This window comes from Bos mutus, chromosome 9 (genome assembly GCF_027580195.1).
Source record: "Bos mutus isolate GX-2022 chromosome 9, NWIPB_WYAK_1.1, whole genome shotgun sequence".
NCBI classification, from domain to species: Eukaryota; Metazoa; Chordata; class Mammalia; order Artiodactyla; family Bovidae; genus Bos; species Bos mutus.
The window spans coordinates 621,536-648,434 of record NC_091625.1 but is presented as its reverse complement, the minus strand read 5'-3'; the positions used below and the strand labels follow the sequence as shown (position 1 = coordinate 648,434).

At 38.3% G+C, this 26,899-nt stretch overlaps 1 protein-coding gene and 1 pseudogene across 7 annotated transcripts in view; one reads left to right on the top strand and one right to left on the bottom strand.

The window, feature by feature from the left end:
• The window catches only part of PHF3 (PHD finger protein 3), a 92,134-nt gene that overhangs the window by 30,001 nt on the left and 35,234 nt on the right, over positions 1-26,899 (bottom strand). For 4 of the 7 annotated variants that reach the window (XM_070376168.1, XM_070376162.1, XM_070376164.1 and 1 more), the window contains one exon: positions 4,287-4,448. In XM_070376168.1, the coding sequence (XP_070232269.1) occupies positions 4,287-4,448 (162 nt within the window). Of the gene's footprint in view, positions 1-4,286; positions 4,449-5,333; positions 5,524-13,784; positions 13,943-26,899 lie in introns of those variants that run through there. The other 3 variants (XM_070376165.1, XM_070376166.1, XM_070376167.1) reach the window with 3 other exon arrangements.
• On the top strand, positions 19,927-21,110 carry LOC102285587 (HAUS augmin-like complex subunit 3 pseudogene; annotated as a pseudogene).

Here is a 26,899-nt window from a genome sequence, read left to right as displayed (position 1 = left end):
TTTTAAAGTTTTGAAAGCAGTCTGTAATAATTTATAACTCTACTATATTTATCTGCCCTGAAATAAATGAAAAACTTTTAAAACCCATTATCTAAGTGGTTGATAAATGAATAGCACATACAACTGTGAAGGTATTTAAACAAAAAGCTATTTTTCAATAGTAATTGATTACTTAGCAAAGGATAATTTAACTATCTCCTCTAACTATGAACTGCCTTAGTTTGAAGCCAGACTACATAGGCCACACATTTATCGTTGTCTGTAATGTTCATTCTATTCTTTCATTTCTCAAAGTCACAAATATCTACCAAATAACCAATTAAAAAAAAAAAGTGAGGAAAAGATAAGTAAATATATACATCTCAGTTAATTTACTTCTTAAACCCCACATCAAAACTATCCAAAACTACAAATCTAAAAGAAAAGGAAGAATAAGAGTAAACAGGGACAATTTAGGAAGCCAAACAAAGATGATCAAACACTGATGCAGAAAATCCCCCCAAGGTAAACACTAACTGGCAGGGCTGGCCAAACCAACACCACTGGCATCTCCAAAGGTTTAGGAACTGGTGACCCCAGATGATCCTAAAACAGGGAGGAAGGCAGGCAGTTCACATGAGGAATTGAAAGCCAAGCTATTTAAGAAGCAGTTGGACCCCACGCTCCCTCTCCTCTGTTTCATCTACTGGGCAACTGCTCTTCCCAGTTTCTTATCCAAGACCAGAGGCTTACTCTTTAAGGAGTATAAAAACAGTTTCAAGACTAAGGAACATTAAGCACAAATAAGAGTGGCTGTAAAGTACACTGAAATTTTTAAGATTATGTGAATCTCTATGTGCTGAAAGCTGAGATGCCCCCGTCAGCTTCCCTAAATGGTTTCCATGTATGCTAGTAATCTAACAATCTAAATTCTAATATCAGGGATTCTTCCAAAAAGTTACACAGCCAGATTAACATAGAGAATGCTCACAGTCAACAAAACATTAAACACTGAGCAAACTACCAATGATCAGACATTTTAGGAAAGTCTCTTAACATGAAAAACAGAAGCAAAAAAATAAAAGAAAAAGGAGAAGAAATTTTAAAAAGTTTAAAACACTGTTAAGTAGATATAAGCATCTGAATGCAGAGTTCCAAAGAATAGCAAGAAGATAAGAAAGCCTTCCTCAGCGATCAATGAAAAGAAATAGAGGAAAACAACAGAATGGGAAAGACTAGAGATCTCTTCAAGAAAATGAGAAGTACCAAGGGAACATTTCATGCAAAGATGGGCTCAATAAAGGACAGAAATGGTATGGACCTAACAGAAGTAGAAGATATTAAGAAGAGACGGCAAGAATACACAGAAGAACTGTACAAAAAAGATCTTCACGACACAGATAATCACGATGGTGTGATCACTGACCTAGAGCCAGACATCCTGGAATGTGAAGTCAAGTGGGCCTTAGAAAGCATCACTACGAACAAAGCTAGTGGAGATGATGGAATTCCAGTTGAGCTATTTCAAATCCTGAAAGATGATGCCGTGAAAAGTGCAGACTCAATATGCCAGCAAATTTGGAAAACTCAGCAGTGGCCACAGGATTGGAAAAGGTCAGTTTTCATTCCAATCCCAAAGAAAGGCAATGCCAAGGAATGCTCAAACTACTGCACAATTGCACTCACCTCACACGCTAGTAAAGTAATGATCAAAATTCTCCAAGCCAGGCTTCAGCAATACGTGAACCGTGAACTTCCAGATGTTCAAGCTGGTTTTAGAAAAGGCAGAGGAACCAGAGATCAAATTGCCAACATCCGCTAGATCATCGAAAAAGCAAAAGAGTTCCAGAAAAACATCTATTTCTGCTTTATTGACTATGCCAAAGCCTTTGACTGTGTGGATCACAATAAACTGTGGACAATTCTGAAAGAGATGGGCATACCAGACCACCTGACCTGCCTCTTAAGAAACCTATATGCAGGTCAGGAAGCAACAGTTAGAACTGGACATGGAACAACAGACTGGTTCCAAATAGGAAAAGGAGTATGTCAAGGCTGTATATTGTCACCCTGCTTATTTAACTTATATGCAGAGTACATCATGAGAAATCCTGGGCTGGAAGAAGCATAAGCTGGAATCAAGATTGCCGGGAGAAATATCAATAACCTCAGATATGCACATGACACCACCCTTATGGCAGAAAGTGAAGAGGAACTCAAAAGCCTCTTGAGGTAAGTGAAAGAGGAGAGTGAAAAAGTTGGCTTAAAACTCAACGTTCAGAAAACGAAGATCATGGCATCTGGTCCCATCAGTTCATGGGAAACAGATGGGGAAACAGTGGAAACAGTGTCAGACTTTATTTTTCTGGGCTCCAAAATCACTGCAGATGGTGATTGCAGCCATGAAATTTAAAGACACTTACTCCTTGGGAGAAAAGTTATGACCAACCTAGATAGCATATTCAAAAGCAGTGACATTACTTTGCCAACAAAGGTCCGTCTAGTCAAGGCTATGGTTTTTCCAGTGTTCATGTATGGATGTGAGAGTTGGACTGTGAAGAAGGCTGAGCGCCAAAGAATTGATGGTTATGAACTGTGGTGTTGGAGAAGACTCTTGAGAGTCCCTTGGACTGCAAGGAGATCCAACCAGTCCATTCTGAAGGAGATCAGTCCTGGGTATTCATTGGAAGGAATGATGCTGAAGCTGAAACTCCAGTACTTTGGTCACCTGATGCGAAAAGCTGACTCATTGGAAAAGACTCTGATGCTGGGAAGGATTGGGGGCAGGAGGAGAAGGGGACGACAGAGGATGAGATGGCTGGATGGCATCACTGATTCGATGGATGTGAGTCTGAGTGAACTCCGGGAGTTGGTGATGGACAGAGAGGCCTGGCTGCGATTCACAGGGTCACAAAGAGTCGGACACAACTGAGCGACTGAACTGAATTGAACCGAAGTACCTTATGAAAGACAACATAAAATACCACATGCGTGAAACAACGCCAAAATGCTACAAAAAACATTATTCCCAAAACAAAAAAAGAACACTCAGAATTTGATGAAAAAGTTGATGGATAAACATGAGAAAAATTCAGTAAGAAGAGGAAGAAGATAGAGGTGGATAAGTGAAGAAAATAGAAGAGCCCGTCCCTACTATCTAATACTTGAATAATAGTTTCAGGAAACAAGAGCTGAGAAAATAAAGGGGAAAATAATCAGTGAAATAATTCAAGAGATTTTCCCAGACTCAAAATAGAGTATCACCTTCAAGTTTCTGAGGAAAAACAATTTGCAACCCTGAATTCTATGTTTAATCAGACTATGATTCCAATGTGAGAGCAGATTATAAATACATTTGCAAACATACAAGGTTTAAAAATATATATACATACATACTCCTTTTCCTCACAAACTACTAGAAGAGGCCAACGAAGGAGCTAAACCAAAGAAAAGTAAATAGGAACTGCAATACAGAACAGAATCCTCAGAAGACTAGTAAAGGGAGCTCTGTGGACAAGAACCACACCTCTAGCTTACACAGGGCTAACATAGCACTGCACATAGCAGCAGATCAGAAGGTCCCCAAAGACACTTTCCTCAGCAAGATGAAAATGACAGAATGCCTGATATGCACAAATATATTCAGAAACGATTCAGATCACTGGCAGAGTAGTTAGGGTGTAATTACTGATATGTACATTAAAAGCTGTGTGTGCAAACGTGTAAACTAATAAGCAAATGATCAATTATTAAATCAGAAAGACAAAGTTGTATAGAACAGTTTATTAAAAGGATCATCACTAACAGCATACTGACTCATAATAATGTAAGTAATTCCTACTGATCTTGTGAAATTATCTATTAGAAAAATGAGAAAATATACTTTTGTTTCATGGGGGAACAAGAGGAGAAAAGAGTGCTAAATTCACCATCCAGAATGGGAAATCAATAAATACAATCATCAGAATAGTCAAGAAGTAGCAATATACACGTGTTACTTAAGAGACATGGAATACCAAAAAAGTAACAATAATTAATAAAACCAGTTTTCTCTAAGAAAAGGGAAAAAAGTAGTAGGATGGCAAGTACTGGAAACTCATAGATACTAGTCAACTCTCTGAATCGTGTAATTTCAATGAAAATTTTTTTAAAATCATACCAACAGATTGATACAATCTCAAAACTGATGATCAAAATGCCTCAGGTTAGCAAACACCAAGAAAATACTATCACTGCTCAGCAAGTTTACACTCGATCACATCTGTCCCTCATTTGATTTCCTAGCTAGGTCTCTTTGGTAGAGTTACCTTGTGCCATTAAACGAGGTGATTTTCTTGGTGATCTCACTGAATTTTCTTCTACTTTGTCCCTCAAATTCCTGTTAGGTAAAATCAGTTCTTCGTCATCAATGGTATCATTGCCACTTTCTTTAACAACTCCTTCATCCATAATATCGTCAAGACCAACAACTAGGAAAAAAAGAAACAAAACAAAAATTTTTTTAAACATTGGTGATGTTAAGTGTTTAAAGGCAGTACAGAAAACACTGTGAGACAGTTTCCTAAAATAGGATAATGCCACTAACAAGCTCCCAATTCAGTTTACAAACTTCTACCTTATGAGGCAACTGGTCAAAGAGAAGACTAGCTGTGATTCTTCTTGGTTTGCCCTCCACTGTCACACACTCTCACTTATCACTCACTGTACCTCTGTGAACATCGTAAGCAGCTACACCTGGAGTACTTAATTAATCCCAAGTTTGGTTAAAGAAGTACAAAAAAGAGTAAATACCCTGAAAAGCTTGCAATTCTAGGATCATGCTAGAACCAAAAGATTCAAGTTCTAGCTATAATCTATTCCTTGAAGACTTTTATGCTACATGTGTGAGACTAAGTAATGGAGATATACTTTTGAGTTACATCAAGTGCATGCGCACGCAAACACACACACACACAGAATGAAAAACACAATGTAACTTCCCCCTCCCCCCACAAGTTGGGGAAAACAGTAGATGTTTAATATAACTATATAATTAAGTTACCTTCCCCTAATCAAAAGAGAGTCATTCATTTAATGGCAGGGGAGGAGGCATGGAAAAGGAATGCAAGACACTGTATTTATATTATCAACAGGTTTATTTCTGTACCGAACAAATGTCATTTTACTAGCTGACATACAGCAATTCTAAATGTGCAGTTGTATAAAATCTTGTGAAAAGAACGTGATTATTGCAGTCATATGACCTGGATTCAAGTCCCTGCTAAAACACTTAAATAAAACCTGACCAAATCCTTAACCTCTCTACCAGTTTCTTTTATCTCTAAAACGAGAACAACAATACCTGTCCTACCTACCTCACAGGGCTGTTGTGAGGATCAAGTGAGATGATGTATGAGAACTCACTTTGTAACTTTAGAGCACTACACAAATGTTAGTTATTATCTTCATCCTAGGGGTTAGAAGGAACCTCAAGAAGTTATCTAGTCCTCATCTTTGTATCCAAGTAGAACTTCATTTAAGAGTTCAACAAGAAAGTGGTCTATCCTAAAAATTTAAAGAGAACAAAATTCTTTATAAATATACTTTCAAATGGTACAATCCTTTTGAAGAGCAATTTGACAACAAACAGAATTATGAAACTCCTTATATACTTTGACCAAAATACTATATAAGTATAGAAGAGAGAATAAATTATGAAAAAATGCTGGCTAGAAAACATAGTGTGATCCTTGTTAGTAACAAACAAAATGTTGTGCATGCACATTTAGACAAACCAAAAAAAAAAAAAAAGATCAGCAAGAAATGGATGAAAATTATAACAACAATTATTCTATAAAATAATATACTTTTTCCCTATTTTCCACATTTCCTGCTATATGCATGGGTTACTCTCAAAAACAGAGTCCAAGTTTTTTATCACTATGCTATATGTACTAAAGGCTTAGAGAAGAATTTATCTTTGGAAAATTCATCAGGACTCTCATATTTTATTTGAGATTTTTTTAATATATTTAAGATATAATTGGGGGAAACGTGGGGAGTTCCATTAGAAGGTTACTCCACCATGATGGATGCTGCCACACATTCATACACATTCTCAGAGAATCTCTAACATTAGATAATTAGTTCTACCATGTTTATTTTAAAAAGCAAAAGTTAAGCATTATATGCATACATGTATGAAGAGATAGAAATGGATGGGGGAAGGAAGGTTATCTGTGACTATCTGGTGGTAAGGTGGAGTAAGGAATTGGGGAAGCGGGGTTTCAATCACTGTATATTTTCTATAATAAACATGCATTTTGTATTGTAATCAGGAGGGAAAGTAATAATTCAAAAAACAGTCCAGGAGAAAAGTGATTAAAACCTGATTAACAGTGTTCATTGCCAGGATTATAAAAGGGCAGTCTGAATTTTAGGGCTATACTGCACAGCAGGATCAACAGGATTTAGCAAAGACAAATCTAGAGGTCAATTACTAGGTTTTACCTTATTCCCTTTTCCTGGCAGCTACAGCTGACCCCTCTACCCATCCTGAACCCGTTTCTCACTTGATTTCTGAACATCACACACTCCTCCCTCACTGTCTACTTCTCAACACCCTTTATAGATTCCTCTTGCAGGTATCACACACCAAAGGACTTAAAAGGTTCAGTCTTTCCATCTCCCCTTTATGTGTACTCACTTCTCCCTAAATGATTTCATCCAGTCCATATATACTCACTTGACTCTCAAAGTTATATTCCCCAGCTCCAAGCTCACATATGACCTCCTAAGAGTGTGATCTAACATGTCCACTAGGTTGTCAAACAGGTATCTCAATGTCAACATAGAAAAGAAACACTGATTCTACCCATTTCCCCTCCCCTCAGTAAAACTGCCCTCCTAAAACAGTCCCGGTAATGGAACCCAGCTGCTCAATGCTAACGTTCTAGAACTATCCCCAGCGCCTCTCTCCTCATATCCTACATTCAAGGGTCAGCTCAACCTGCTAGCTCTATCTACAAAACACATCACCTGTCTGATCACCACTGACTACTCCCACAGTTCACCTTCTCCCCACACCCCCATCATCTGCCATCAAGCCCCTCAGTGTCCCAGGATCCTCCATGGCCACCCGCCACAGACACACACTCATACTCACAGTTTGTTTTCCAGACGTCATAACTATATCTTAGATTCTTTCAAAATATAAAGTTATATCATGTTACCATTCTTCTGTCCTCCAAACCTTACCAATACAGATGTATGTTCACACACTTCAGATACATTTTCAAAATCCCAGCCAAGGCCTCCGGGATCCAGAGAAGAGCAGCCCCCACCCACTTTCCTCACTTCTTGACCACTGACTCACAGTGCCACAATCACACTGGTCTCTCCATAACACCGAGAAGCAAAAAAAAAAAAAAAAAAAATCAAGCTCTAGGTTGTCTTCAACATTTCCAGGGCTCTCAAGCAGTACGCCCCCCAAAACCAATGCATCTGCTTAACCTTGCTGTGCCTCAAGCTGCTCTATGAAGCAGAGATCATGCTAGTGGTCAGCGGTGCACTGTAATTATTACGTCAGTGTGAGTGCAGGGCTTAGAACAGAATCTGGCACCTAGCAACTGTGGACTTTGGTTCACAGTCTCCGCTATTATGGACCCCACCATCACAATTTATGTATTCTTTTTCCCCTCTATTCTCCCAAGAACAAATCTTCCATTAAAAATGTACCTGAAATTTCTTTCTTCTAATCCATTTGTCTGATTAAAGTAAATCAGAGTATAAAATGAACAATCTCTTGTAAAACCCATCCAACTAGATATTTAAGTTTTGGAAAGTTCAGTCCAACAATTTCCACTAAGAAAATGAATAGAAAGCAGTGACATAGAATCTGTTCTCTTTTCAAATCTCTGTTTATTCTCAGTTCAGTTCAGTCGCTCAGTCGTGTCCAACTCTTTGCAACCCCATGAATCGCAGCACGCCAGGCCTCCCTGTCCATCACCAACTCCCGGAGTTTACTCAAACTCATATCCATCGAGTCAGTGATGCCATCCAGCCATCTCATCCTCTGATGCCCTCTTCTCCTTCTTCCCTCAATCTTTCCCAGCATCAGAGACTTTTCCAATGAATCAGCTCTTCACATTGGGTGGCCAAAATACTGGAGCTTCAGGCTTCAGCGGCAGTCCTTCCAACCAGTGTTCAGAGTTGATCTCCCTTAATATTGACTGGTTTGATCTCCTTGCTGTATAAGGGACATTCAGGAGTCTTCTGCAGCACCACAGCTCGAAGCCATCAATTCTTCTGACACTCTGCCTCCTTTACAGTCCAGCTCTCACAGCCGTAAGTGATCACTGGGGAAACCACAGTGACCATACGGGCCTTTGTTGGCAGTCATGTCTCAGCTTCTCAACACACTTTGTAGGTTTGTCATAGCTTTCCTGCCAAGAAGAAATAATCTTCTGATTTCATGGCTACAGTTACCATTTGCAGTGATATTAGAACCCAAGAAGAGGAAATCTGTCACTATTTCCACCTTTTCCCCTTCTATTTGCCATGAAGTAATGGGACTGGATGCCATGATCTTAGTTTTGTTAATATTTAGTTTTAAGCTGGAGCTTTCATTTTCCTCCTTCACACTTATCAAGAGGCTCTTTAGTTCCTCTTCGCTTTCTGCCATTAGAGTGGTATCATTCACATATCTGAGGTTGCTGATGTTTCTCCCGCCTACCTTGATTCCAGCTTGTAACTCATCCAGCCCGGCATTTCTCATGATGTGCTCAGCATATAGGTTAAATCAACAGAGTGACAGCAGAAGACAGCTCTGTCATACTCCTTTTCAATCCTGAACTAATCTGTTGCTCCATACATGGTTCCATTTCTTGACCCAAATACAGGTTTCTCAAGAGACAAGTAAGATGGTCTGGTATTCCCATCTCTTTAAGAGCTTTCCACAATTTCTATGATCCACACAGTCAAAGGCTTTAACATGGTCTATGAAACAGAGGTAGATGTTTTTCTGGAATTCCTTTGCTTTCTCTATGATCCAGGGAATGGCAATTTGTCTCTGGATCCTCTGACTTTTCTAAACCCAGCTCGGACGTCTGCAAGTTCTTGATTCAGGTAATGCTGAAGCCTAGCATGCAAGATTTTAAGCATGACCTTACTAGCATAGGTGATGAGTGCAACTGTCCGATGGTCTGAACATTCTTTACTACTCTTCTTGGGAATTGGGATGAGGCCCAACCTTTTCCAGTCCTGTGGCCACTGCTGGGTCTTCCAAATTTGCTGACATGTTGAGTGCAACAATTTGACAGCATCATTCTTCAGGGTTTTGAATAGCTCTACTGGAAATCCTACTACTGGAAAAGTTCAGTTTTAATTCCAATCCCAAAGAAAGGCAATGCCAAAGAAGGCTTAAACTACTGCACAATTGCACGCATCTCACATGCTACCAAAGTAATGCTCAAAATTCTCCAAGCCAGGCTTCAACAGTACATGAACCGTGAACTTCCAGATGTTCAAGCTGGATTTAGAAAAGGCAGAGAAACCAAAGGATCAAATTGCCAACATCTGCTGGATCAGAGAAAAAGGAAGAGAGTTCCAGAAAAACATCTACTTCTCCTTTATTGACTATGCCAAAGCCTTTGACTGTGTGGATCATAACAAACTGTGGAAAATTCTTGAAGAGATGGGAATACCAGACCACTTTACCTGCCTCCTGAGAAATCTGTATGCAGGTCAGGAAGCAACAGTTAGAACTGGACATGGAACAACAGACTGATATTTTCACTCTGCTTATTTAACTTGTATGCAGAGTACATCATGAGAAATGCTGGGCTGGATGAAGCACAAGCTGGAATCAAGAATGCCGAGAGAAATATCAATAACCTCAGATATGCAGATGACACCACCCTTATGGTAGAAAGCAAAGAAGAACTAAAGAGCCTCTTGATGAAAGTGAAAGAGAGTGAAAAAGTTGGCTTAAAACTCAACATTCAGAAAACTAAGATTATGGCATCTGGCCCCATCACTTCATGGCAAACAGATGGGGAAAAAACAGAAACAGTGACAGACTTTATTTTGGGGGGCTCCAAAATCACTGAAGATGGTGATTGCAGCCATGAAATTAAAAGACACTTACTCCTTGGAAGGAAAGTTATGACCAACCTAGACAGCATATTAAAAAGCAGAGACATTACTTTGCCAACAAAGGTCCATCTAGTCAAAGCTGTAGTTTTTCCAGTAGTCATGTATGGATATGAGAGTTGAACTATAAAGAAAGCTGAGCACAAAAAGAATTGATGCTTTTGAACTGTGGTATTGAAGAAGACTCTTGAGAGTCTCTTGGACTGCAAGGAGATCCAACCAGTCCATCCTAAAGGAAATTGGTCCTGAATATTCATTGGAAGGACTGATGCTGAAGCTGAAACTTCAATACTTTGGTGAGCTGATGCGAAGAACTGACTCATTGGAAAAGACCCTGATGTTGGGAAAGCTTGGGGGCAGGAGAAGAAGGGGACGACAGAGGATAAGATGGTTGGATGGCATCACTGACTCAATGGACGTGAGTCTGAGTAAGCTCCAGGAGTTGGTGATGGAGAGGGAGGCCTGGCATGCTGCAGTCCACAGGGTCACAAAGAGTCAGACACGACTAAGCGACTGAGCTGAACTAGAATTCTATTGCATCCACTAGCTTCACAGCAGTGACCCTGAGGCTCATTTGACTTCACACTCCAGAATCACACCACCATAGTTAGCCGGTTCATTAAGATCTTTTTTTGTACAGTTCTTCTGTGTATTCCTTCCATCTCTTACTGATCTTCAGTGTCTACTAGGTCTCTACTGTTTCTGTCCCTTATTGTGCCCATTTTTAGGTGAAATGTTGCCTTGTTTAAGTAAAATTTATTAAATTTCTCAAAACTGGCGTAAGTTTAAGTCACTTTACACCATACAGAAGGGAGAACCACAGTACTGCAGAGGCATCACATCTGACAAGCCTTAATTCAACTCACGCTGGCAGTACAAAGGCCAAACTCCACTGCTTCTAGGAACTTATCTCCTCTATTATGAAACTTGGCCCTAATTATCAGACTTGAGAAAAACCTAAAGAGCATGGTCTCTCTGCAAAGTCACAACGATAAAGGTTACATATCTATTTCAGAGTTTGTGATGTGAAGTAAAATAAAAACTTTCACAGATATATCCTCTTAACAGAGCCCCCTCAGGTTTCTCCTCTAACACAGCAGCAGACCACCACTCAGCCTCTAAGGGCCTCCCTTCAGAAAGTGTCTCCTTTATGGATGATTCACACGCTCCTTCCAAACAGAATCCACGTTATGACACACATCATCAATTTGTGTGTTATCTATACAATGAGTCATTTGGGGGTGAATAATTTTAAAAATACAAATAATGCTACTACCTTTTTTCCCTCTTAAACTTCTTCTTTACAATAAATTTTAAAACACAAGCTTACTGAGTCAAAGAAGGCAAATTTATATATTCTATTTTTCAACCTCAACCCATGACTTTTGATAAAGAGTATAAACAATTTACAGCGCAAAAAGTTTCATATTAAGTCTCAATTAAGAACTTACTAACACTGAGTTGCAGATTTTTAAAAGAAACACGGTTATTATAACCCTGACATACATACTGCTTTTCTGTATTTTTTTTAGCTCGGCCTTCTCTTCTAGGCTTGTCTTAATGCGTTTTTCTCTCAATAATTTATATGAACTCTTTGTGTAATATCTGCGTTACCTATTTAATGCAAGTATTTTCCCTCATTTACCTTTATTTTAGTATTATCTCATGCTGCTGCTGCTGCTGCTGCTAAGTCGCTTCAGTTGTGTCCAACTCTGTGCAACCCCACAGATGGCAGCCCACCAGGCTCCCCCGTCCCTGGAGAGAGTACTGGAGTGGGGTGCCACTGCCTTCTCCGATTATCTCATAATCTTTCTTTAGAATACTGTCTTCAGTTACTCCAACAGGATTAAATTATCCATCCTTTCTGTTGAAATTTAACACATTCTAAAGTCTTATATTAAACAAATATTTCGACTTTTGTCAAACAATTCATGCTTTGGGAAAAACTGATTAGTATTTCACAGAAAGAGAGTTTCTATCAAACAAATCTAAAAGACACTAAAAGACTAAATCTAAATCTAAAAGACTAAAAGGTTAAATGATGTTAAAACAGTTTTTTCACTGCAAATCTTTAGAACCTTCAATGTTAAAGGCATATTATTTGAGGGAAAGAAGTGCACATGGTAAAACTGCTTCCCAAACTTTATGTTCTCACACACATACCAATAAAACATACACCAAAATGCAATGATAGGTATTTCAGAAAGCAGCTTTCTCCTTCTTCTTATTCATACTTTCTAATCCATATCACATTAAAAACACTTTGTCAAAAAGAATTTCCCCCCAAAATACATAATCACTGGTGCCACTTTTTAAATCTTTCCTTTGTAAAGTTATACATGTACCTGATTTTAAAGAATTGTGCCTAATTCTATAAAATTTATGAAGAAAAACATTAATGCTCAGCACCCACTCACTTTCCTTCTGCTTCCCCCACTGAACCTCAGTTCACTGGGAAAACGTAGGTAGTATCTCCCTCCACTGAAAGGCTACTGTAAAAACTATACTAACATGTGCCTGACTGAATGCTTGACTGAAAACATAAGAGAGTAGCCATTATAATATCTTAGCAGATACTATAATTATTTTTCAAACCATTTTCTGTAGCCCTAAGTACCCTTCACTCTGACCCCTCCCCAACTGTCAAAATAATTTCTCTTATTGCCAAAATGATTCTACCACATTATAAAAGTGAGATGATAATCATTCCCTAACTTTTGAGCATTTTAATTCCATCCTAAAATACCATAAGTTATGTACCTTTATAGTAATTCATTCAAAAATATTGAGCACCTACTATGTGTCACATGCTGGCATAGATTATTCCAGATACCAATGACACAGAATTCTCAAGACAAACAACCCGGTTTCTTCGCTAAACGTGAAGAAGTAAGGGATTAGAAATAGAAACGTGTGTGCATGCTCAGTCGCTCAGTTGTGTTTGACTCCTTGAGACCCTATGCGATAGCCCTCCAGGCTCCTCTGTCCATAGGATTTCCCAGGCAAGAACACTGGAGAGGGTTGCATTTCCTTCTCCAGGGGAACATCCTAACCCAGGTATTGAACCCATTTCTCCTGCACCTCCTGCAAGGGCAGGAGGATTCAGCTGGGAGGCCATTTAGTAACCGTTAAGGGGGGTAAGCATTTACATAGACTGATACATACTAAAGTCACATAGCAACCAAATGAACATATGAACATATTGACCTATTTCAATTCCAATTCAAACCGTAAAAGGAAAAATGTGTGGGAACTGGGTAAATAAATGAACACTGACTGCATACTTGGAAACATTAAAATGTATCTTTATTTTAGACAGGATAATATTGATGATTTTTTTAAAAATAAAGAATTCTTTTATTTTAGAGATACATACTGAAATATTTACAAATGAAATTATATGATTTCTGAGCTCTTCTTCAAAATAATCTTGGTTGAGGGGAGGTAAGGAGGACTGAAGCCTGGTGTGCTGTGGTCCATGGGGTCAAAAAGAGTTGGACACGACTGAGTGACTGAACTGTGCTGAAGGAGAAATGAGTGGGGTTTAAATGGAAAAAGAAGAACTATTAATATTAACTAACTGTATAAGTAACAGGTAGATGAGGGTTCATTTATTATACTAGTCTCACTGCCTTGATGGAGAAGGAAATGGCAACCCACTCCAGTATTCTTACCTGGAAAATCCCATGGACTGAGGAGCCTGGTAGGCTACAGTCCATGGGGTCGCAAAGAGTCAGACACAACTGAGTGACTTCACTTCACTTCACTGCTTTGATGTTTTCCAAAAAACAGGAAAAATTTTAAAAACTGTTGCCATGAAGCTTCCTTTTAACTAGGATGAGACAAATAAAAAAGATATATAGTGTATAAACAAAATGGAAGAATGGGGAGTACAAAGAAGGGAACAAACAGTGGTCTATAATTTTAAACTGAGAGGCCAGGGAGAGCCGGGGATACTGGTACCGGTTGTCTCCTGCCAAGAGCTTCCAGGCCAGGAGAAAAGCTCACTGCTCAGGCCAGAAAGAGCCTGGGGACAGCAATGCCGAGGTGAATTTTCAGCAAAAGCAGAACAAGTTGAGGGAGTAGCTTTCTAGTTAGAAGGCACATCAAGTACCTAGACTCTGAGGCAGGAGTATGCCCAGGATGGTGAAAGAACAGAAAAATGGGGGCAAGTCTATGTGGCCAGATTAGCAAAAAGGGGGAGAAGAGCAGGTAAAAATAGAAAGGTACAGGGGGCAAGCTAGGTTCAGTCTCATAGGCCAGGAGAACTTTAGTTTTCTCCTTTGTGTGAAATGGAAAGGGACCAGAGCATTGTGAATAAAAGGGTGATAGGATCTAACTCTCCAAGATTACTCTAGATGCTGTTCTGAAAACATATGGGACAAAAACCCCAGAGGCAGAAGCAGGGAAACCACTTCCAGGCTAATGCAATAATCCAGATGAGAAATGGTAATGACTAAAACCACAGTGGCAGTGAACTAAGTGAGACTGTATGAGATACCAGAGTCTGGACATATTCTAAAAACAATGCCAACAGGATCTGCTGATCAAGTGAATACAGAACATGAAAGAAATAAAAATGACTTCAATGTTTTTTGTTAAGCAACTCCAAAGAAGTTAACATTTCTAGAAATGAGGGAGACTGTAGGCATAAAGTGGTACAAGGAGAACTGGGAGTTGGAGAAGCAGGTACCACGAGTTCAGTGTTAGACATTAAGCTTAAAATGCCCAACAGACAGCCAAAGAAGTAAATACAGGAGTCTGGAGTATATATATTTAAGAGCTGAATTACAAAGCGTGTTTTAAGTCATAAAATTAGGGCTTCCCCAGTGACTCAGAGGGTAAAGAATCCACCTGCAATGTGGGAAACCTGGGTTCAATCACTGGGTTGGGAAGATCCCCTGGAGGAGGGAATGGCTACCCACTCCAGTATTCTGGCCTGGAGAATTCCATGGACAGAGGAGTCTGGCAGGTCCATGGGGGAGAAGGCAATGACACCCCACTCCGGTACTCTTGCCTGGAAAATCCCATGGACGGAGGAGCCTGGTAGGCTGCAGTCCATGGGGTCGCTGAGAATCGGACAAGACTGAGCAACTTCACTTTCACTTTTCGCTTTCATGCATTGGAGAGGGAAATGGCAACCCACTCCAGTGTTCTTGCCTGGAGAATCCCGGGGACGGGGAAGCCTGGTGGGCTGCCGTCTATGGGGTCGCACAGAGTTGGACAAGACTGAAGCGACTTAGCAGCAGCAGCAGCAGAGCGACCTTCACTTTCATTTTCACTTTTCAATTCACCATAAAAGTGAGTAGAAATAGAGAAGATGCTTAAAATCTGAATCCTGAAATACTCCAGTGCCTAGAGGTCAAGAAGATGAAGAGGAGAATCAGAAGAAACTGAGAGAAGACAAGAAGGTGAGAGAATAACCAGGAATGGTGAACCAAAAATCGCATCTGGCAGAGTGACACTGCTTGCAACCCAGAGCAGCTGATGAGAGTGAAATCAGAATGTGAAGGAGAGATACTGGGGGTGAGAGCATTAAAATTCTTTCCAGGAGTTTGTAGTAAACACACAAAAAGAACAGGGCAAGACAACTATACTGATGAATAAATATAAAAGATGATATGTGGCTAACACTGAAACTCAACTGTAAGGACCTAGACAGAGACTCTTTCAGACTTCTACCAAGCACAAAGAAAAAGAGATATTCCATTATGTTAATTACATATCATATCCATGAAATACAGAAAATAGAAACCTAATCAGAGGGGACTTTTCCTCGTTGTCCAGTGGCTAAACCTCATGCTCCCAATGTAGGGGCCCAGGTTTGTTTCCTGGTGAAGGAAATAGATTCCATGTGCCACAACTAAGACCCAGCACAGTCAAATTAATTAATTAATTAAGTTTTTTAAAAAGAAAATCTAATCAGAAAACACAAAAACCTAATATCATAAATACCTAAGTATCTAATTTCATAAATATCTAAATATGTACCTAAGTATAGGATATAAGGGCAAAAAAATGTACCAAAGGGTTATTTTTTTTTTTTTTTAACTATCAGGTAACATTATGAAATTAAGGAAAATATCAAAATGTACATAACAGTTTTTCAGTTGAATTAGCTCCACTCCATAATTCTAAGAAGTACACAGAAGAAGCACTTGGCCACACCCAGCCAACTCCAGAAAACTTAAGAGTTAAGTTAAACTGGAGTGTTAAGTGGGTACTGGGGAGTATTGAGTTGCTTCAGAATCTGCTCCTTGGTTGTTTGGAAATCATTGTCTTACAGTTGATTTACATAATCCACTAATTACAGACTCAACTTGGCCGAAAAACTAAATATTAAGGTATTCTTATAAACACAACCCAAGGAGATACTATAGTTGACCCTTCAACTGTAAATATTTATGATCCATCCATATGATCATAAATTTATGATCATATTTATGATCACATGATCCATGGTTGGCTCAACCTCTGAACTTGGAACCGCAGATACGGAGGAACTGTGGACAGCAAGGAACCTCTGATATGGAAGGCAGACTCTACATTATACTCAAGATTTTTGACTGTGCTGAAGGCTGACATCCCTAAATCACACTGTTCAAGGATCAACTGTAGAACTACTTATTAACATTGGATTATTTTAATCTGACAAAAGGATTAACTAACAACCACTTAAATTAAGTATACTTTTCATTTGCTATTTCTCTACTAGGAATGTTCTTCCCTTACCCAGGAACCCATGATCTTCAAAAGGCTGGCCACTACATGTGTCCAAGCACACTGCTTCTCTTGGGTCACCTCCACCCACAGAGCTGCCCTAACCAGCCCAACTCTCTGAGATGGTGCTGGCCACCAAACAACCAACCAGACAGTCTCTATCACCTTACATTCTACTTAGAAGCTCCAGAACAGGGATTTTGTCTCAAACCCAACTGTATCCTCCAGCACATGATGGGCACCCAACAACTGTTTCTTAAATGAACAAAGAGCACCAACCAAAGAGCACCAACCACTTTTTGCCAAATCATTACACCTTACAACTGTGGAATCACATGCTGCTGGTGCTTGGAATGCATTTTAATGAGAATGTTACCATAAAACAGGAACTGGGTGAAAAGAAGTGACTAACTCTCCTATAATATGAATCTTAGCTTTATTTATTTTCACACTGCAATGAACCAGATCCCAACAAGGCACTTCATTCTTTGCTTTTATTCAAACAAAAGAAAACCAGAAACAAATGATGTTAAGCAAAAAGTTCTTAGAGGATTACGTATTTTTCAGTATGTAAAACTGATTAACATCCTTAATCCATAGCACACCGTGAAAAGACTCTAATGATAGTTTATACAAAACTAAATAGAATATAAACTCCATGAGAGCAGGAATTTGACACTGTTTTCTGATATGTCTGTAACTCCTATAACAACCAATGTAATTCCTATTAACATCAGCAGATTGAAAACATAACCTAACTGCATCAAAACTCAAATACAATGCCTGGGTATTTTATTCTTTTTGGTGCAATTAAGATTGTTTCCAATCACTATTTAATGTCAAAGTTTCTTTTACACAGTAACATTTATCTGTTGTATTGCAGCTTTAGCTCTGATGCATTACTAATTCTATCTTTCTGAGCAGGTAGTTTTTCTGTTGTTTGGCTGTTTCATGTCGGGATACTTCCTTATAATCTCTGGTTTTTAAAAACTATAAGGATTATTTTACTCTGGGTTCTTGAAGGAGTTAGCCAATGCTACTGTGATATGGAGTTCCATTCAGCTCAGTTCAGTTGCTCAGTCTGTCCGACTCAATGAGACCCCATGGACTGCAGGATGCCAGGCCTTCCTGTCCATCACCAACTCCCAGAGTTTACTCAAATCCATGTCCATTGAGTCGGTGATACCATCCAAACATCTCATTCTCTGCCATCCCCTTCTTCTGCCTTCAATCTTTCCCAGCATCAGGGTCTTTTTAAATAATTCAGTTTTTCACATCAAGTGCCCAAAGTATTGGAATTTCAGCTTCAGCATCAGACTTTCTAATGAATATTCAGGACTGATTTCCTTTAGGATGGACTGGTTGGATCTCCTTGCAGTCCAAGGGACTTTCAAGAGTCTTCTCCAATACCACAGTTCAAAAGCATCAATTCTTCGGCGCTCAGCTTTCTTCACAGTCCAACTCTCACATCCATACATGAACACTGGAAAAACCACAGACTTGACTAGATGGACCTTTGTTGGCAAGTAATATCTCTGCTTTCTAACATGCTGTCTAGGTTGGTCATAACTTTCCTTCCAAGGAGTAAGCGTCTTTTACTTTCATGACTGCAGTCACCATCTGCAGTGATTTTGGAGCCCAAAAAAATAAAGTCTGACACTGTTTCCACTGTTTCCCCATCTATTTGCCATGAAGTGATGGGACCAGATGCCATGATCTTCATTTTCTGAATGTTGAGCTTTAAGCCAACTTTTTCACTCTCCTCTTTCACTTTCATCAAGAGGCTTTTTAGTTCTTCCCTTTCTGCCATAAGGGTGGTGTCATCTGCATATCTGAGGTTATTGATATTTCTCCCAGCAATCTTGTTTCCAGCTTCTGCTTCCTCCAGCCCAGCATTTCTCATGATGTACTCTGCATATAAGTTAAATAAGCAGGGTGAAAATATACAGCCTTGACGAACTCCTTTTCCTATTTGGAACCAGTCTGTTGTTCCATGTCCAGTTCTAACTGTTGCTTCCTGACATGCATACAGGTTTCAATAGAGGCAGGTCAGGTGTTCTGGAATTCCCATCTCTTCAAGAATTTTCCACCGTTTATTGTGATCCACACAGTCAAAGGCTTTGGCATAGTCAATGAAGCAGAAATAGATGTTTTTCTGGAACTCTGTTGCTTTTTCGATGATCCAGCGGATGTGGGCAATTTGATCTCTGGTTCTTCTGCCTTTTCTAAATCCAGCTTGAACATCTGGAAGTTCACGGTTCATGTACTATTGAAGCCTGGCTTGCAGAATTTTGAGCATTACTTTGCTGGTGTGTGCGATGAAGGCAATTATGTCGTAGTTTGAACATTTCTTTGGCATTGCCTTTCGTAGGGATTGGAATGAAAACTGACCTTTTCCATTTCTGTGGCCACTGCTCAGTTTTCCAAATTTGCTGGCACAGTGAGTGCAGCACTTTCACAGCATCGTCTTTCAGGATTAGAAATAGCTCAACTGGAATTCCACCACCTCCACTAGCTTTGTTTGTAGTGATGCTTTCTAAGGCCCACTTGACTTCACATTCCAGGATGTCTGGCTCTGAGTGAGTGATCACACCCCATCATGATTATCTGGATCGTGAAGATCTTTTTTGTACAGTTCTTCTGTGTATTCTCGCCACCTCTTCTTAAAATCTTCTGCTTCTGTTAGGTCCATACCATTTCTGTCCTTTATTGTGCCCATCTCTGTTCCTTGGTACTTCTAATTTTCTTGACGAGATCTCCAGTCTTTCCCATTCTGTTATTTTCCTCTGTTTCTTTGCACTGATCGCTGAGGAAGGCTTTCTTGTCTCTCCTTGCTATTCTTTGGAACTCTGCTTTCAAATGGGTATATCTTTCCTTTCTCCTTTGCTTTTCGCTTCTCTCCTTTTCACGGCTATTTGTAAGGCCTCCTCAGACAGCCATTTTGCTTTTTTGCATTTCTTTTCCTTGGGGATGGTCTTGATCCCTGTCTCCTGTGCAATGCCACGAACCTCCGTCCATAGTTCATCAGGCACTCTATCTAAATCTATTTCTCACTTCCACTGCATAATCAAAGGACTTGATTTAGATCATACCTGAATGGTGATATGGAGTAGAGGTTTGTTATTTGGTTTCTTTTGTTACTCATGGTAACTTCCTGATTGGAGTCAAATTTATAAGGTGGTTCTAATCTCTTGAGATAAAAATTTGGAAACCCTGAATTTTTGTATATACTCACGCATCTGTTTATCCAAGCTGTGCTTAAGACTGAACATTCACTGTGTGTTTCAGCTGCTGTTACAGGAATTACAGATATATCAAAAACAGTGACAAATTCCTGCCCTCATGGAGTTTACATTCTACTTAATGTTGTATATAATATCAGTAAAAGTCCTCTCCTGGGCTGCTATGGACTTCAGCTGACATACATTTCTGCTCAACATTAGTTAATTCACTTGTAAGCAAATAATTTGAGCTTGAAATCAGGTATAAAATGGGCAAAGAAGAATCTTCATAGCCTCACTAGCAAGGCTCTTGGCAAAGATAATCTGGATGCTAAAATTCCTAGCTTCAACAGTGAAGTTCTGATACTTGATGAATAAATCATTCACATAAAGACAAAATTTTTGCCTGCTATGGTAAAAAAAAAAAAAAGTGTCCAGTTATTGAATATGCCAGTTAGAAAGGGAGATTTGATCTGCAGAGTAAACAAGACTATTACACAGCCAGACAAAAGTTATTTTTAAATCAGCTGATAAAACAAAAGGCATCATTTGAACATGTACAATCATCACATGAAACTGAATTAAGAAAGCATTAGGACATGAATTGTCTGCTTGAAAACTTGGTTCAAGTACTTAGTCAAAGTAATTTGATGCCCCAGCAGTGACTGAAAACGCTAACAGACCCATCAGTATCTCAGCAGATAAATCCTGGGAATACCTTTGATACCAAGGATTATTCTACTCACAGGCTTTATCGACTTTTAGAAGGAGAAAATAGGAAAAAAGAATTATTACCCATGGAAATCTGGAGAAGTGGCCGAGAAACTAAAACAGGATGTTTCTTTGGTACAACAACAGTTGGCAGAATCTCCTCAGGAATATTCTTTCTTTCTGTCCAAACTAAATAATGATGTGGACATGCTCTGTGATGCTTTGTATCAAGGAGGAAATCAGCTTTTGCTTAGTGGACACTTTTGGCTGTTGGGTACAATACTGCTGTACATTGTTGTACAAGTATTCAAGTCCCTGTTTTCATTCCTTTTGGATATATATCTGTAAGTGGATGCTGGAACAGAGTTAACACAGCAGTTTCACTAGGTTGAATTTAACTGAACAACCTAATTCATCTTCTTATTGATATTTTTGCTGATGTGAATACTAAAAGAAAAATTGGGGTATCTAGTAAACTGCATCAAGTGGAAAGAGAATTATATGTATATTTTTTAAAAGATGAAGATTAAAGAATCTTCATCAAGAACATCAAGAATTTAGAAAACCAAAGATTAAAGCTATTGGTTTTGAAGACTGAAATTTACCAAAAATGAAATCTTCACTGCCTGTGCTACATTTTAATGTTTTAGATATTTGGAGAAGAACATAGCTAATAATGGAAAAGGAAATGGCAATGTACTCCAGTATTCTTGCCTGGGAAATTACATGGACAGAGAAGGCTGGTGGGCTACAATCCATGGGGGTCACTGAGAGTCAGACACTACTGAGCAACTGAACAACAAAATATCTATTAATAACATGCCCCAAACAATCTACAGATTCAATGCAGTCCCTAACAAAATTCCAATGGCTCTTTCACAGAAATGGAATAGGCAATCCTAAATTTGTATGGAACCACAAAAGACCCTGAATAGCCAAAGCAATCTTAAGAAAGAAGAACAAAACTAGAGACATCATACTTCCTGTTTTCAAGCTATACCATTTTCAAACTATATCATACATACCATATATCCATCATACCATAAAACAATCAAAACAAGCACACTGATCAACAGAACAGAACTGAGAACCCAGAAACAAATTCATGCATACACTGTCATTAATTTATGACAACAGAGCCAAGAATACACAAAGTAGTAGTCTCTTCAATAAATGGTGTTGGGAAAACTGAATAGCTCATGTAAAGGATGAAACTAGACCACTATTTTATACCACACACAAAAACCACCACAAAATGAGTTAAAGACATGAACATAAGACACGAAAACATACAACCTCCTGGAAGAAAACATAAGAGAAAAAGCTCCCTGATATTGGTCTTGGCAGTAATTTTTTGGATTTGACACTAAAAGCAAAAGCAACAAAAGCAAAAATAAACAAGTGTGACTACATCAAACTAATAAGCTTCTGCACAACAAAGGAAACCATCAATAAAATGAAAAGGCAACCTATAGAACTGGAGCAAATACTTGCATATCCTACAGCTAATACGAGGTTAGTATCAAAAATATATGAAGCATTCAACTCAACAGCAAGAAAATAATCCAATTAAAAAATGAGTGAAGCACTAAATAGACATTTTACCAAAGGAGACATCCAAATAAATGGCCAATAAATTCATGAAAAGGTGCCAACAATCCCTAATCACCTGGGAAATGCAAATAAAAACAACAATGAAATATCACCTCATGCCTGTCAGAAAGGTTATCTTCAAAAAAACAAGAGAAATATAAGTGTTGTCAAGGATGTGGAGAAAAAGTACACTTGTACTGTTGGCAGGAATGTAAACTGCTGCAATCGCTATGAAGTTCCCCAAAATACTAAAAATAGAAATACCATGTTGTTATTTTAGTCACTAAGGCCTGCCTGACTCTTTGGCGACCCCATGGACTCTAGCTTGCCAGGCTCCTTTGTCCGTGGGATTTTCCAGGCAAGAATATTGAAGTGGATTGCATTTCCTTCTCCAGGGATCTTCCCAATTCAGGGATAGAATCCACGGCTTCTGCCACAACTCCTGCATTGTAGGCAGATTCTTTACCCCTGAGCCAGTAAAGAATCCACCTCACAATTCAGGAGACATGGGTTCTATCCCTGGGTTGGGAAGATATCCTAGAGGAGGGAATGACAACCCACTCCAGTATTCTTGCCGGGATAATCCCATGGACAGAGGAGCCTGGCAAGCTAGAGTCCATGGGGTTGCGAAGAGTAGGACGTGACTGAACAAGCATTTAGAACTACCATACTATGAAGCAATTTCACTGCTGGGTATATATCCAAAGGGGATGAAAACAGGATACTGGAGAGATATCTGCACTCCCACATCCATTGCAGCATTAGTTACAACAGCTAAGATACGGAAACAACCTCATCTAACAAAGGCTGACTAGATAAAGATGTGGAATATATATACTCTGTAGAATATTATTCATGAGAATGTAGAATATTATTCATGAGAAAGAAGAAATCCTGCCATTAGGGATGACACGAATGGACCCTGAAGGTATTGCGCTAAGTGAAATAAGCCAGACAAAGAAAACACAAATACTACACAGCAATCACTTACATGCGGAATCTAAAAAAAGGTCAAACTTAGACAAAAAGAGTAAAAAGGTAGTTTCCCAGGGGAAATAATGAGACTGAGGTTGGTAAAAGGGTACAAACTTTCAGCTGTAAAATGATTAAGGTCTAAGGAGCTAATGTAAAAGCATGGATGGTGACTATATTCAATACCACTCTACTGCATAACTGAAACTGCTTTCAATTATACAGGATGAAACAAACTTAAATGTCCTTATCATACATACACAAAGATAAATATATGAGGTGATAGATATACTAATTAACTAGGTGGAGAGAATTCTTTAACAATGTGTATCAAATCACCAAGATATGCATTTAAAATACCATACAACTTTATATGTCATTTGTACCAAAAAACTGAAAAGTTTTAAAAACTTAAAGAAAAAGTATCAATTTGCAGTAAATTTAGAACACATAAGAGAATTGCTGTAACTTGGAAAATATAAGTAATGAATTCTAATAAACATAACTGTAGTAGATAAACTTACATATACTTAGGTTAAGAGTCATAATGAGTAAAAAATGAATTAATATTTTACATATTTAGCTTCAAGCAACTATATAGCATAAAACATATCTCATTCCATTCTACAATACAGGTTTGAGTCAGTAAATACTTTGTTATCTTCAATAGCCCCTCTGGGCTCCTGGAGCAATAATGGACTGAGAGATCCTTTACCAAGTTCATTTTAGTTAAAATTCTAATTCTAGAACCCTTTCTAAGGAAAATCAAGTAAACAGAAGTCCTTAGAGAAAAACTACTAAAGTTTATTTCTGCCACATGTTACATTTATAAGACATCTTTATCCATAAGCATGGACAATCTTACATTTATTTCACACATTTCTAGTAATCTGTTTCCTGGACTCTCAAATTAGATGGAGAGAATACACCACATGTCTGAGAAAGATACACCATGAAGTCCACAGACATCATATAAAAAAGGAGAAGTAAACCATTAAGAAAAATTTTCCAGGTGTATTTGTCTCAGATTCAATTAATGTAGGAACTGAAAGTCCCACCTACTAACACAATACCTAAGGATAACACTAGTAATGAATGATGGTGTGCTCAGTCACTAAGTTGTGTCTGACTCTTTTGTGACCCAATGAACTGCAGCCCGCCAGTCTCCTCTGTCCATGGGATTTCACAGGCAAGAATACTGGACTGGGTTGCCATTTCTTTCTCCAGAGGATCTTCCCGACCCAGGGATCAAACTGCAGCTCCTGCATTGGCAGGTGGATTCTTTACCACTGAGCCACCTGGGAAGCCCCTAATAATGAATTATATAATAATTTATTTTTTAGGATAATGCAATCAACAGTCAAATTATGTTCATTATATTGTCTTTTAAAAAGGAAGAGCTATCTAATTATTTTAGAAAATGACCCATCCAAAGTAGTTAAAATAAAAAATGGCTTTAAAACTATCTGCTCCTTTGGAAATGTTTTACACGCAGTAACTATTTTCCTAAAATATCATATGAATATTTCCATATTAAAGACAACATTGCTTGCCCATTAGTCAAAGTCATTTGTTTGACAATTTTCCTGTGACTTGTGTGTATCAAACTTGATTAAAAAGATTTCTATCATTGTTAAGCCTTAAACCTAGAAAAAATAGGAGGAAAACTTGTCTTAACCAGAAGAATGGCAATAACAGCAAAAAATGTTAAAGAAAGAACTAGAAAATCATCATTTGCCATAACTGATTCCACCAAATACCATCAACAGCTGCACAAAACCATAAAGGCTATTTGAAGAACTAAATATTTCCATACTGCAAAGTTATACCCCTACAAATTACTTGCTAATAACTCAAATATTCAGGATGGAGAGCTTTGGCTGCCACCACCTTAACCCAGCAACAAAACTTAACATCAAAACTAAACAGTGTAAAACTTCTATTGTGATGTAATATTAACTACATAGTTTCATCCATGAGTCTTGCCAAATTACATTTAACCTGAATCTCATCAAGCGTATTTAAAACCTAACTTACAATTTACAGGAAATTGAAGAAATAGAGGAACAAGCCAACTGACATCATACACACACATACACACACACACACAATCCAAAACTTGGCATAATCCTTATAGACATTTTTGGTCTTATCTCTTCAAAGTCAGTATCACTGGAAAAGTGTGTGGGAGACCTCAGATATGGAACTAAACACTAGGACCTTGACTGCAAATCAAGTGAAAATGGTATTTAGGGGACACATGGCAAATTTGAATATGGATACATATGAGATTTTTGGAAACTATTTTTTCAGTGTAGACATTGCTATGTAGAAATCCTTTTTCTGGAAATACATGGTGAAGTTAAACTAATTGGACAGAAGAACTGGATAAATAAGTAAACTGATAAATAGATGCAGAAAATACAGCAAAACATTAAGAGGTGAATCTTGGTGATGGGTAAATGTGTGTATATTCTACTATTCTTTGCTTCAGTATGTCTTCAGTTTTCAAACTACAAAGTTTCAGGACAAAAAAAGGCCAAGATGAAAGTATGTCCTTAATTAAGATATCTAAACAGCATATAAGTGATTTATAGTCCATCTTTTTTCAAAACAGATTTAAAGTGGCTTTTAAAAAGATATACAATACAAAGTAATATCTTTAAGAAACAAAGGTAAGAAAAATTAAGCAAAAGAAAAATACATGTAAGACACCAAGGTGAGGTCAAGGATTATATTAATATACTGAATGAGCTACAAATATTGACATTTTACTAGGAGTTCCTCGATTCTTAAGGAAGTTTAAAGTTTGTCAGGCAAACAAAACACTTATCAAAACATTTGGTGAAACATTCCGGGGGAAAGGTATGAAGAAATAGTCAATATATATTCAAACAGTACTGCCTCTAAATAAAATGCATTACCATTTCTTTCAACAGACACCTGTATAAGAGCTTTCATTAGACTTAAGTATACATTTGCCAGTGGTGTCCTAAGAAGACCTAAAGGGGTGCATACAAAATCAATCTGTGTCCAGAGACAAAATACTTCTATGTATATTGTGAGTTAAAAACTTAAAAGAAATTAAACTTTACCAAAATTTAATCAAACTGACAGGATTCCTTGCTAGCTTCATGAGAGAAAAGAATTTCATAAAATGAAAAAAGTTGACACCTTTAATGGCATTTGTTTGCCTTCAGCATTCTGCAATACTTAAGGATGTCATCAATGTAGCTTTTTTTACATATATTTTTAAAAACTTTTAAACAGACTGCTCACAGTAATTTCAATGAAATGGGAAATGACTATTAAAATTTTTGCAATGTCCGACTCTTCACAACCCCATGGCCTGTAGCCCACCAGGCTCCTCTATCTCTGGAATCCTCTAGGCAAAAATACTGGAGTAGGTTGCTATTCCCTTCTCCAGGGGATCTTCCTTACCCAGCAACCAAACCCAGGTCTCCTGCATTGCAGGTGGATTCTTTACCAGCTGAGCCACCAGGAGACCCATATGGAAACACTAAAGAACCCAAATAGCAAAAATAATCTTGAGAAAGAAAAATGGAGCTGTA